This window comes from Condylura cristata, unplaced genomic scaffold (genome assembly GCF_000260355.1).
Source record: "Condylura cristata isolate star-nosed mole 26May11 unplaced genomic scaffold, ConCri1.0 scaffold00032, whole genome shotgun sequence".
NCBI lineage: Eukaryota > Metazoa > Chordata > Mammalia > Eulipotyphla > Talpidae > Condylura > Condylura cristata.
In genome coordinates, this window is record NW_004567133.1 from 17,557,084 (window position 1) to 17,570,941 (window position 13,858).

General features: G+C 52.5%; 1 protein-coding gene across 8 annotated transcripts in view; it reads right to left on the reverse strand.

Moving 5' to 3' along the window:
- Positions 1-13,858, reverse strand: part of RBFOX1 (RNA binding protein, fox-1 homolog (C. elegans) 1) — a 1,380,973-nt gene that overhangs the window by 489,509 nt on the left and 877,606 nt on the right. The window contains exon 1 of one of the 8 annotated variants that reach the window (XM_012731790.1): positions 13,077-13,809. The exons of the other annotated variants lie outside the window; for them this stretch is intronic. Within the exon in view, the coding sequence (XP_012587244.1) occupies positions 13,077-13,094 (18 nt within the window). The 5' untranslated portion in view covers positions 13,095-13,809. Of the gene's footprint in view, positions 1-13,076; positions 13,810-13,858 lie in introns of those variants that run through there. 8 annotated transcript variants of the gene reach the window in all.

Below are 13,858 nucleotides of genomic sequence, written 5' to 3' on the forward strand. Positions count from 1 at the left end.
TAACCCGCTGCGCCACCAGGGAGGGCCCTCGCAACACACTTTTATCTTAGTCTTCAGCATTGTCAGTTGAGCGTTTCAGGAAGTGTCACTTCTTAGCACGTCCCTGGCGTCCCCTCTGCCCAAGTGTGTAATGGTGTGAACTTGGTGCACTGTTTCTCTCTGTGAGCCTCCACTTTTTTCTAAATTCTTTTTTTTAAGAGCAAATTTACTGGGGTGTAGGTCAGATTTGTGGGGGGTGAGAGGACTCCCCAGAGACAGAGTGGGGAGCAGAACAGGCAGATCGGCTGAAACACACTGCTGAGGGGAGAAGGGGGAGACAGGAGGGGTCTGCTGCACCCTGTGAGTCACTCATTGGCTCGGGAGCCAACTCAGGCCTTAGGGGTGATAGTGCTGAGACACAACCCCTAAGCCGCCAGGGAGAACCCCCATCTAAATTCGGGCTCTTTCTTTGTTCTCACCACCAACATGCTGCTATATTCCATGATAACGATGATCGATATTCTGGAATGTAACGAGAAGTTTCTTGCAGTCGATGAGCATTAATTTTTTTCCTGACTCAGTGAAGAAAATCCTGTCTGCCTGTCAGGAAACATCAGACATTTCTCCAGGCCAATCACAGGCCAGTCACAGGTGGCATAAAACCAGATTCGTAGCCCAGATCATCCAAGACAGCTCTGACCTCTCAGTGGGCATGCAGCTGAAGGCAGCATTGATTCCCTAAAATTACCATGTCCTGACTTCCTTGGTGTTTATCTTTCCCACATGAAATTGAGAAAATATGGAGGGCATTTAAATAAGTCACCATCAGATACTCTTGCACAGAATCTGTTTTCCTGTGTCTCTGGTTATTCTCTTGGGAAATAATCCTTTTTCAGGCCCTCAAATAGGAGCATCTCTTTAAAAATACATACTTTCTACTTGCAGACTCACCACCTGAACAACTTAAAGTCTATGCCAAGATGGATTAAAATGAGTGTTTTCGAGCCAGGCATCAGTATTTTCTCCTTTTAGGAACTCCCAATTTGACGAAATGTTTGATTTCTTGTGTATGTTTTGGCCATTGGGGAGGATAAATGCGAATTTCTCTGTCCATTGCCATGCTCTGGATGGTCTGACCACTTTGCATGGTTAAAGTTCTAAGTTACCCTAGCCATCTTTCATTTCATTAATATTTATCACTGGCTATATTAAAGACAAACAAACAAAACAACCCACTAATGTGCAAGAAAAAGTAGATGGCTGTGTGAATTGTGGCACATCCAGATGCTAAACAATGACAAGTGAGGCCTCCCTGGCGGCGCAGCAGGTTGGAGCGCTTCATGGCTAAGTTAAGCCAAGCTGTGGCCGCCTCCGTGCGTGTTCGATCCCCGCCCCAGAGCTGATCCACGTGGCCGGCGCGTCTCCCTGCTCCCCTCAGCAGTGTGTTTCTGTCAGTCAGTGGGTTCTGCTCCCCGCTCTGTCTCTGGTGAAGCCTCTCACCACCCCTGGCCTGGACCCCAGTTCTGTAGGCATAAATCAATCAATCTTCAAAAAATAAGTAACTGCAATGCCTTAAAATTTGCAGCTTATTTAAAAATAAAAAGAATGACATGTGCTTAAAAACACTTTTGAAAACTGTAATAAGATCAGCAGATATTTCTAAAATAATATTTATAAAAATCTATTTCCAACATGATTGCCATTTTAGAGGTAAAAGATGTTCAAGAAACTTCAGATCCTTTGATATTTTAAACGAGGGACAAATGTAGCCAAGATTAGCTGTAGTAACTGAGAAGTTGGGGGATTAATGATTGTATTCACATTTCCATTTACATCGGATTCAGACATTAATTTTTATAAAGAAATCAACCATAATTACTTTTAAAAGGAGAATACTGTCCACAGGCATTTTCCTCCACCCAGTTTTCAGAGCACATACGAGGACTCAGTAGTAATTCACGCCTTCCTTAAAGAACTGCTTTCATCTATTTCCTTTTCCCGTCATCCTCCTCTGGAGCTTTTTGCCTCCACTCGGCGCCTTTTGGCACCTTGGGGACAAGAGAGCATTTCCGTGCCAAAGCAGCAGACTGGGCGCCAGGTACGGTCACTTGGCCCTGGCATAGGGCACTGGGAACGGTCGTCCCCTCTAGCTTCCCAGGCCTGAGCCCCAGTTCAAAGAGGGGATCCCACAATGCCTGAGGCCCCCCACGACAACCTTGTATGAAGGAGTTGCGCCCAGGGCCTGCTGGCTCCACACTCCATTTGAAACCATTTCAACAGCGGCCAGTGGGAGGGGTTGGCCCGGGGCTGTGCACCCGCCACACACGTCACATACAAGCCTGAAGGAGGCGCGTGTCGTGACGGTGACTTTACTGAGCCCACTCGGCCAGGGCTGCTGCTAAGCCCTTGTGTGAATGGGAAAGGCTGTCCTGAATGAACTCTACAGGGTTTGGGGACACCACCCCCACTCCAGACACTGCAACGACAAGGCCCAGCATCACTAAAGGGAGCATGCTGGGACCTGAGGGCGGAGTTAAGCAGCCAGACAGGATATAAAACCAGACACGTCAGGTCCGCGGGGTCTCTTGGCCTGGTGACTTGCAGCTTGTCTCTTGACTTTTTGCTGGCTCTCGGCTCGCTGTAGGGGTTCCAGGTCAGCAGAATTGGTAGGACACATGAATCAACTTGTCTCTCTCATTCCCTGACTTATTCATTTCCCTTTCTCTTGTAAATAAACCCATTATTAACCTGTGTGTGTGTGTGTGTGTATGTGTCTGTGCACCTGCAGTTGAACCTTCCAGGTCCCCTTCAGTGCCTGGCGAGGACCCACAGTCAGGCCAGTTCAAACTGGGGCACTCTGTAGCGCGTGCACAGGTCACTGAGCCTCCACTATCACCTTCTGAGGAGGGACCAGGCAAAGGCTCAACAAGCCATACCTGGACCTTTTGTTCATGACCAACAGGACCAGCCCATGCCACCTCTGCTGGCTGTTAGTCTGCTGCCACTTGTCTGCCCAGTCCAGGTCAGGGTCCGCCACACGGAGCCCCCCACTGCATCACCCTGATGGAGGAAGGAATGCAGGGGAGGCATCACAGGATTGAGTCACACAAGAGGGGCCAGGAGGAGGGGCTAGTGACGCAACTGAGACAGCCATAGAATCAAGATTCTCAGGCGTCAAAGCCTGATGTCCAGGATGCCAGGATGCCAGGATGCCCAGGATGCCTGCATGTCTGCAGGAGGTCCCAGCAGATAACAGACTGTTGGGGGCTGTGCCTGAAGCTCAGACCCAACTGGTAAAAGACAAGAAGGTGGAGAGGAAGCTCTTTAGGAAACCTCTGTCCTCCCTGGTTCTACATAGATATTCAAATCAGCAAGTAACTGCTAGCAAGGATGGGCCACTCTACCTGAAGAAGAGGATAGAACCAAATGCTGCCCCCACGGAGAGGCAGCTCTCCCTGCCCACTGCTTGTGCCTATGCAAGTGCCTTCTCCTCCCCTGTCTCTTTCTAATAAACTGACTCTTTGAATATAACTGAGGCTCTGTCTTGCGGAGAATCTCGCCGGTGCCGGTGCCGTTGAAAGGGGCGCTGTGGTGATCCCGAACTCCAGAAGATGCCATCACCCCCACCATGGGGAGAAACTAGGGGTTAGAGCTGGTGAGGGGAGGGTCTGGCTCTGAACCCAGCCCTGCCTCACTGCGAAGTCCCCAGTCGTGACCATTTTGTTCCCCTGTGTTCCCTTGGGGAATGTGTTAGCAAGGAGCGTGTCTGTCCTGCCCTGGGCTGGCTCTGGCCTCAGCAGGGGCGGGTGGGGGGAGAGTGCTTAGCCCCTTTCTTGGTTCCAACTACCAAGAGCTTTTGGGGAACATGGAAAACTCTCCTGTGTGTGTGTGTGGGGGGGGGACCCTTTGGTATTCCTCTCAATCCCCATTAACTAATTGTGTTCCTGTTCTCATTTGTAGCTCTGGCCTCTTTGATTAGCCTTTTAATTTAGCACATTAACAACACCCTCTTTACTTGAATACTCCATCACTGGGCTCATTTAAGTCAAATGCCCTTGAAGGGACTTGAAATTCCTGACCACACTCACTATTATTAAGCCGTTTTGTATTTCTGACTGTGCACAGGGAGAGCGGGCAGGCCCTCAGCAGGCCACTGCGCACAGCTCTGGGGCTCCTCCCGGGTCCCCCAGCCCTTTCCCCCTGTGCTGCAGGAGGCCTGGGAGCTTCAGTCTTTCCCATCTCCCTTTCTTCAGTTTAGCCCTTAGCCCATCCCCCGCCGCCCACCAGATTTTCACCTTAGATGCATGCCAGGGAGCCGGCTGATGTGCAGAGGCCCCTTGCGGGGACCGAGTCATGGCTCTGAGAATGCGCATCAGAGCTGGACACAGTCTGTGCATGCTTGGGGGAGCAACGTCAAGTTGGGAGGCCTTCCTCATTTGCAGCAAGTGGAGAAGAGCTTCAACGCTGGGAGGAAAAGGACACTCAACTCTTCACTCATCTCTATCAAAATAGGTGAAACAGGAAGACCTCGCTGCCCCCCCCCCGCACCGTCACCCCCACTCTCCATGGGGCCCCCTTGCTTGAACTCTAGGCTGCTGCATGGCCCCTGGGGATGCTGACATCAGGCAAAGGCAGCCCCAGCTTCCTGGCACCCCCCTCTGTGCAGCTCCTGGCACTCTGAGCTTCACCAGCCTGGCCCGCTGGAGCTTCCTGGAGCTCGCTGCCTCCTCCCCAACAGCCAGGCATCCTCCCTCTGCCGCAGCCCCTAACTCTCAGGCCTGAGCTGACCAAGCCCCTCCTGGGGAAGCCTGACCCGAGATCCTCACCCCAGTCACCTCCTGGCCGCGCCCCCGGGAACCTTCTTGCTCCTGTCTCACACTTCAGGGCAAGCTATAGCCGCAGTGTGCGTCTGTGGAGACGCTGTTGTTTTTACTCAGCCACCGTTCATGTCTCCTCTGGTAACACCCTTTCATATTTCCAGGGAAACCACCTCTCCCCACTCTCAGTTCAGATTTGTTTGTCGTGGGGGTTTGCTGAGTGGAGCCAATGCTCAGACTCCAAAAGGAGAGTGTTTTCCCGGGCTTGAGCTCAGAGCCTCAGGGGTTGGCTGGGGCAAGCAGATGACGCCGTCCGGGCCCCAGACTTGGCCTGAGGACACTTCCAGAACCCACCGCATACACGTGTGACACAAGAGAGGCTGGAGTGCAGGACACTGCTGTCACTCTGGAGCCAGCGGGGAATCCCTGCCCAGTGGGAGAGCCTGAAGGAAACTGGATCTGGGAAACTTCATCAGGGTGCCCAGGACACGGTGAGACTCCTGCACCCGCCTGGCCTGAAAAGTCCACCTTTGGGCCCTACGTGGTGGCGCAGCGGGTTAGGACACAGCACTGCAAGCTGGCTGCAGCCGCTTCAGTGCGAGTTGGATTTCCAGCCAGGGAGCTGACCCCCAGGGCGCGGCAGACCTCTCCTGACTGCCCGCTGCTCCCCTCAGCAGTGTACTTCGTCGATCCACCTGTTCTGCTCCCCACTCTGTCTCTGGTGAATCCTCTCACTGTCCTAACCTCTGGCTGTACCCCAGTTCTGTATGCACAAATAAATAAATCTTAAAAAAATAAAATCCACCGCTCTCCCTAGAGGCACAACAGGTTAAAGCACCGCATTATGAAGCTCTCTGAAGCCACTGCAGCATGAGTTCAATCCCCAGCCAGGGAGCTGGCCACATGGCCTGGCAGACCTCTCCTGACCCACCCGCTGCTCCCCTCAGCAATGTACTTCGTGGATCTTCCTGTTCTGCTCCTCACTCTGTCTCTGGTGAATCCTCTCACCGTCCCTGACCTCTGGTCTGTCCCCCAGTTCTGTATGCACAAATAAATAAATCTTAAAAAAACAAAGTCTATCTCTGGAGGACTGTGTGAGCCCAGTTGCCCGCTGGCACTCAGCTTAGCTCTTAGCTAAAAATGCCTCTCACCTACGACCCTGAACCTACTGGTTTCGCCCCTCGTTGCCGCTGCTGCTTTGCTTTGTCCTGATTTGGGTGGCCTCCATTGCCTTAAGTTCCGTGAGGCTGGGGCCCTACTGCACCAACACTCCCCTGACCCAGGATCAGACCCAGGGGAGAGTCATCTTTGAACAATAGGTAAGTCCAAGCTCTAATTTCTGTCTGTCTAGTGAAGCACCAGGATCTGTAAACATGGTCTTTATCAGCGACCATCTTTGGCATCCCCATAGCTGGGCCTTCTGAATCCCGGCATCCTCAAGGCTGGGGTATGTCCCCCTTTGGAAGGATCAGAACACAACCCGCAGCCCACAACCCAAACCCAAGGGAGGGAGCGCCGGGGGAGAGACTGAGTCGCTCCCGGGACCGATGGCCACCGGCCACTGTCTTGGCTCTTGGCTCGTGCAGGCAGACAGCCAAGTGGCGCAGACCACGAGCCACAGATTTGCAAACGGCAGATTTGTTGGCCACTTTTTACTAGCAAAAAAGATGATTTTGTGAGGAACATTTGTCTTTGATGTACTGGAAAAGCAAAGCCTATTCTTCAGTTATTAGGAGATGGGGCACAAGTTCTGGGTTACCAAAGAGAACATTTAATACAAATGTTATCCGTAGCCAGTTAATTAAATGTCGGCAGAGCTTGCTCTCACGGCCGTGCTCTCTCTCCGCACAAACACGCCTGTTCTTTCCCATTGTCCAGCCTCAGAGAAGCCCCCTTCTCACTCAGACCACCTCATCTACCGGCCAGGCACTAGAGTGAAATGAGCAACATGTCAATAATAAAAAGCTGCCGAAGGAACACAGAAGTCTCCCCTCGAAGGCCTCTGGGGTGTCAATCCAACAGTGAACATCTGAAAGTCTGACTCCTGGTGATAAAAGCACAGGGGCTGAGACACAGAGACAGCGAGGCATCCTCGCCCACCCCTCCCGCACCTGAACAGCGTCCAGTTTCTCCCCATCGTGTTCAAATCTCCCTCGTCCCGCACCGCCTCTCCTTCCCAATTGTTTTCGTGCATTTCCACCTGAGATGTCTGAGGATTATAAATGGCAAGTGCGATGTGCAATTCTCTCTCTACTTGTCCTGAAAGCTTCTTGTTCCTTAGTTGTCAAAACAATACGCCGTTGCTTCCCGAAATTATCTTGTTGGTATTGAATATCAATTTTTCAATTTGTTCTTCTCTGAATGGGGACACACGGTTTGTACAGAAACTAATTTGCTTATGTCGTTCAAACCTGCATCGTTTGATCAAGTAGTTGTCTGAAGGTTTGTGAAATGTTCTAAAGGTATATGAAACACCACTCAAAATGTAAAATAAAGAACAGAACGGTTGCTTCCCAGTCAGTCAGGTGTTTTTACATCCTCTGGAACGAAAGAACTTGCAGCGTGGGAGGGAGTCAGCCTAGTACTATTTTTAAAGACTTCGACCTATAGCCTCATGACCCGTTTGATGAACACACTTCAGATTTTGCTTTAAAAATTGTATCAGGGAGGAATACACACTGTCGTCGCCTCTGCAAGTTCCCCAGAAGGCATCACCCATTCCTTATTCTGTTTCCTTGGCTTCAACGCTGCCCCATACAGTTAAATCATTATTTTTGCAAAATCTTTAGACACAAGGATTCGATGAGTTTAGTGTTGTTATTAGATTGGCAAGGAAAATGGATGGGGCTTTATGATAGAAATCACTTTACAGACAAAGAGGAATGTGCGTGTAAACAGAATTTCAGAAAAGTACAAAAAAAGTAGCGATCAATTTACATCAATGGCTTCTGGGTGCTCAAGCGGAAAATAACGTATTACTCCCTCTGCCAGCGAGAGTCTGCAGCGAGTGGAGGCCGGGGATGGTTAAGCCAGAGGGGAGAAGATGTAACTCACAAATGAGCCCCCCCTCACTCCCTGTGGGGCCATCCGGGGCCCCTCTCATCAGCCAGAAGGCTGATGTTCATGGAAACCGTTCCCTTCTGCCTGAGAACAGCCGATCGGGCAGCGACATCTGCCTTACGGACGATGGCAAAAGAGCCCTTTCCAAAAGTCTCGAATCGTCTCCAAGTCTCCTTTCCTTTGCTGGAGGCGGAAGTGGAGGTGGGCTGGGATGGGAGGAAGAATTAAAGGTGGCTGAGGTTGAGAGGATAAAGCTTGCTTGGGGCTGGAGCTGTCCTCTGCTGATAGAGAAGACTGGTGTAAATTACAGTCAAGAACAAAAAGAGACGAGCGAGGATGAGCGTAGTCCACCTAGCAGGCAGGATGAACCCACTTTTCTCAGCCGCTAACTAAGCCTTAGGTGACCGGAGAGGCACAAAGAACTTGCCAAGTGGATGGAAATAAATTTCTGAATCAGAGTTCTCTGGGGAAAAAGGAGTCATCTTTGTATTCCTGAGGCATTCTGCTATCGAGCAGTCCAGTTGGCGAAAACATAGAAATTCTCAGCTTTGGGATAAAGCACTGAAATCTCTCTCTCCTCAGCGACGATGCAAAGATGTTTCCTCTGGTGGCCACTCGCCCTCTCTGGCCAAAGTGGCCACACAGAGGAGCCACAGAACACAGGGGGGCAGGGGTACCTGGCAGGAAGTGACCACACAGAGTGGAGCGGAAAAGGGACTCCCAGGGAGGGTGGGGCGGGGCGGGTCTGAGGACGGGGCTTGGCAAAGGGCAGTGAGTAGCTACCTGTCGCAGGCACAAGCCCTGGGCAAACGTGCGACCAGCCCCCGTTCTCCCAAATGCTCAGCGTGCCTTCCACGACGCTCTCTCCAAGCCTAGCAAAATGACTGCCATTCAGCGGGGGCTCACCAAAGCTTAATCAATAATCCACAAGCTGACCGAGTGCTTGCTGACTGACTGTATGAACGCATGTGAGGTTCCAGGCCAGCTTACACTGCGGGCGCAGTGACAATTACAGAGTCGGTTAATGACACCTCGCTGAGCACTGCAATGCTCTCTATGCCAGCATCCAACTTGCTCTGCAGAAAATACAGAGTGGCACAAAATGTTCGGTTATAAAAGCAGGCTCCAAAACAGTAAGGTCTGAAACAGGGTGATCTCATCTCAAATGCTTTCCCTCGGAGACTTTATTTTCTGACATTTTAGTGTCTCAGAACTTGGGTGTTTCACAACAGACACAGCTCTTCAGGCGAGAGCATTCTGGATTCTACATGCTCAGACACACGAGCGGGAAACACACAACCCCACAGCAGCCCCTCTTAGTCAATCCTCTGTGGCTTCTCATCCTCCTCATCAACATTTGTTTGGAAATTAAGCAAATCAGTGTGTGTGCATGTATGTGAGAAAAACAGAAGAAATGAACTGGCATAGGCTGTAGGTGCCAGAAAGGTCAGAACATGTTGTTTTTTTTTTTTTTTTTGCCTCCCACTCAGTTGATGACGTAGGGTCTGTGTATGCTTATTGGACACCGAGGGGGACAGCAAATGTAAAATAAGATAAGGGGTGCTGCTTCTGCCCTAAAAGAGTTTCAGTTCAATCGGCATGATGCCCCCATGTGCACACCTGCAGTCTGTAGCCACGACGGATGCTCAGCCTCGCAGCCAGCCTGAACCTGTGCTTCAGACCCGCTGCCACCAGCGCCTAACTGGAAGCAGGGGCAGCAGCACTTTAAGCTTAAGGAGAGAAACAGGACGGTTCAGAAGTTCCCCCCAATACCCGGGGTGAGACAGGCTGCGGGTAAGTTTTGCTCCCCGTGAGCTTACTAAGAACAGCGGAGAATATTCCAGTATTCCGGCTGGTGGGGTTTCGGCCAGGGGCAGCGCACAGTGGGGGCAAGGGCTGGGGGCCCCAGGGAAGGGCGGTGTGGCCTGGTGTGTGCCTCAAGATGAGCGCGGTGCAGAAAGCAGCTGCCTGCCTAGGGGCGGGCCCCCCACCTGGGCCGTCACTCAAGAACACCCACTTGTTACTCCTCCCCTGCAGCCTCGGCAGGCCCAGGCCACGCCATACAGCAAGGACGTTCCTGAAACTGGCAGTCTGTCAGCCGCACATCAGCAGAGCAGAGGGCGAGCTGGTAGCTGAGCAAAGGTGATGGAGGCACAGGGAAAGGAAATGGTTGTCTACTGCAGAGAGGAAGGTGCGAAGAGAAAAGGACAGAGTACAGAGTTGAAAGCGAGCCTGCTGAGGCGTGTAACCCGAGCTGGCTGGCGCAGGGCGTGCAGGAGGAGACAAGTGGTGTCTCAGCTCAGAGGTGGACAAACCAGTGGCTTCTGCCCAGTGCCGCGAAGATGCAGCTCACCTGCACCCCAGCAAAGTGTAATGCAGGGGGTGGGTCACACCCCAGTGTCCCTGTTGGTTCTGGCCAGCAGCCCCTGATTTTATCCCACAGCCGAGCAGCACGCAGATTAGGGTCTCAGTGAAGTGACTTTCCTGCTGTTTCTAGAAGCCCCAGGAAAAGCCTCTTCTCCAGGTTGATTTCGGCGACCGTGTGGAAATGGAGCAGAAGTTCGCAAGCAGCCAGAGAACGCAACTCATCCCGCACACCGAGGCATCCTCACCCCGGGGAAGAAAGGCACCCCGGAGACCACCACCCTGTCTCAGTTTCTGGGAGAAACCGAGGAAAAGAAGGGACAGATGCTAGCTGGGGCTGGGAGTTCTGCCACCTACCAGGGGTCAGTGCATCGGCTGGCTCACGCCATCCTCGGGCTTCACTGGCTGCCACTACAGACCGCCCCACTGTCCTTCTACCCCAAGAAGGCAGCTCGGATGCTCTGAAACACCTGAGTGAGAACAGACATGAAGAAAGACTTGACCCCACCTGCTCCCAACCGCCCCCCACTAAGTTCTCCATCTCAGTAAAAATACATGCACTGCAATCATGTGCTTTAGCAAAAAAAACATGCACAGAACGAGCTTCCTGCACATGTTTGAGAAACGTGGTGGAACTAAGCCAAACAGGGGCCCTTGGGGCTGTGTCTTTCATCTCCTCGTTTCTCCCCACACTGCCACAGCAAGGGCCAGGGGACATGGCCAGAGCTGAGACCTCTTCTCCTGAAGCTGAAAAGGTGCTTCAGCAGAGAGCCCCGCCACACTGAGAGCCTCTTTAGCAGAACCTCCACATTGAGAAGGTGCAGGACAGACACCCCCGGAACCACACGGCGTTCGACTGGCTCATTCTGTCCCCTGAAGCAGCGGGGCCCAGCTGTTGCAGTTTAAAGTCCTGCGTGTCTTGACCGCAGAACAAAACCTCTGAATTAAAGATGTAAACAGAAAAGTTGGGCATGGGGTAGGCAGGTAGTCACCATTTTTCAATTTGATAAACGCGGTTCGTAAAGACACCGAGCCTGCCAGACATGGGCTGGCACAAGGATGATGGGAATGGAGGGACATGGCTTTGGAAAGTCGGGGCGAGCTGGGAGGACACAGGTGAGCCTGCAGGTGGAGACAGTCTGGGGCCTGAGGGTGGGGTGCCTGGCTGTACGCCTGTCCCAGCACACATCACCCTAAGAGCAACCGTGTGTCTCAGTAACTCAGAAACGTAGGGCCGGTAAACCCTTTCGCCACAGCCGGAGGGAACAGAGTTGTTGCCAATGAACCAGAGTCCACTCACCACATGAAAACCCAACTGGACACCTCTCCATGAAACGCCGGCCTTCTGTGTCCTTAATAAGGGCCCCATCACCCCACGTGTGTCATTTTCTAGTGCTTAAAAACCAACAGCTGTCTCAACAGTCAACATTTTTTTCTTTTTCAACCGTTGCCGTCAAATAAATGATACGAGCATGGAGTGTGCTCAGGTAAAACTCTCTCTGGCAGGCGTGTGTCGCTTCACCAGTGACTAGCACTTTCTAGACACCTCCTAAATAATAGCCAAGTTTCAGGAGGGGGCTTACTGGAAAATGAAAACAAAGTAAGGGCAGAAACTGGGGGTCCCCAGCTGGCAGGACCCATGGCGTTGAACTGTGCAAACACAAGCCAGGTGGAAACAGAACTCGAGTCACTAAGGCAGAAAGGAAGGAGAAGGAAAATAACCCTGTTCACCCCAAAGTGCCCCGAGGAGCGCTGAAGGCTGGGGTGCCAGCAGAGGTCGGGGGACCCAGTGGTTAGCAAAGAAACCACAAAGAGGTTTCTCCCCTGAGCAGGGGCAAGTGTGTGGCTCTGAGCTCGCCATGGTGGAGGGAGGAGAAATAAAAGAGACTTTTCGGAGTCTGGGAAACAACAGAAAACAGCAGTGAGGACGCTGCTGATGTGAAAGCCCCATCGAGTTGCACCTGGCAGGCACCTCCCTCCCATGGCAAACCAGGGGTCCCCGCGGCTGGCCTGGGATCACAGAGCCAGGACTTCGGGAGATGGGGTGGAAAATGCACATACATCTTCCAGGGGTCAAACGAAACCAGGACAAGTAAGTGTCCCCCGAAACATGATTCAGGACTTTTTCTAAGCCTTTCAGGTGACGCGTTTCTGTTTTAAATGGCTCAACGGCGAAAGCTGTCATTCAAAGCTGCGGATGACCACAACCACTCTTTCATTTCAGTGCATCTCCAAACAAAAACGAACCTAACTGTAGACTGGTTATTAGCGCAGGCAAGTCGTGGAAATCCACCTCTCCGGAGTCCACCCTTGTAAAACGCACACATAGAAACACACCTGGTCCAGGCAAATGGAACCCACCACTCCTGTCTACAGCGCTCATCGCTCCAGTGACAAACGAGGAGTCACTTACACGAGGAAATGAAACCAAAAAAAAAAAAAAAAAAAGCCACCTCGACGGAGAACACTTGATTCCTGGTAATTCAATGAAACCCTGCTCAGCCACAAGTGATGTGAGTCCCCTCCCGCCCCACCTGCTCCCCCAAACCCTGGCGTTTCCCCTTTCTGAATGCAGCATGGCAGTGTTTCCAGAGAAGAGAAAGCCGTGCATGTCCCCCCCACACACACACACACACATTTTTTGTTTCCTTTTCGCAACTGGAAATAAATTTGCAGCTCCGTGCTAATGAGCCCCGTCTCGCCTAACTCCCACTGGAAATAAGCGCATACACGCAGCATGGTCGTGCCAGCGAGTCATCACCTTACACAAAACACCATCCCCGGGGGCTGCACGCGCCCCCAAGCCCATTTGTTAATCAGAGAGAAGCAGAGAAGAGAGAGAGAGAGTCTACCTACCCACAAATACATCATCATCTTGAAAGAGAAATCAAGGAAGAAAGGGTTCTCTGGAGTCTCCTTACTTCACCCAGAGTATCTGGAAGCAAACTGAAACCAGTGGGTAGAAAGTCTTGCCTTTTCCTGCCAAGTCCTCTTCTTTCCTTACACAAGGCTTGGTGTGCTTGTTTATGAGTTTACGAGAATGGCATTCCTTCAGCGGCACTGTGTGTGATGTGACTTGCTTCGCGCGGCCTCGCTCCCGCTCTCCCCCCCTCTCCTTCCTAACTCTTGCCTTCCCTCTCCTTCCTGTCAAGGCGTTTAGGCAACGGATTCTTGCAGCGGCCGCCTAATGAGCGAACGCGCGCACTGAGGCAGCCAGCTAGAGCGCCGAGCACCGCGGACGCCGCCGCTGGAGCGAGCAATAACAGCGACGGCGTAACCATAACAGGCGGCGCTGCCCGCGGCCGGAGGGCTGGGGGGAGGCGCCGAGTCCCCGCGGGCGGGCGGAGTCCGCAGCGAGCCGGCGATCTTCTGGAGGCGGCGCGTCCGCACCGAGTCCAGCATCTGCGAACTGGGGGAACTCAGAGTACAGCTCCAGCCGCAGAGGAAAGAGAATGCGTGCGTGCAGCCAGCCACCCGGCTTCCCCTTTATCTCTTTAAATGCACTTCAGATAAAAGCAGCCTCCGGTCCGGTCAAGGCCTCCCCAGACTCAGCGCACTTGTCTACAGCCATCTACCGACTGCGCCGCGTCACTGCGGCTCGGAGCCGCCCGCGCCGCAGCCGCCGAGCCGGGGCGCCC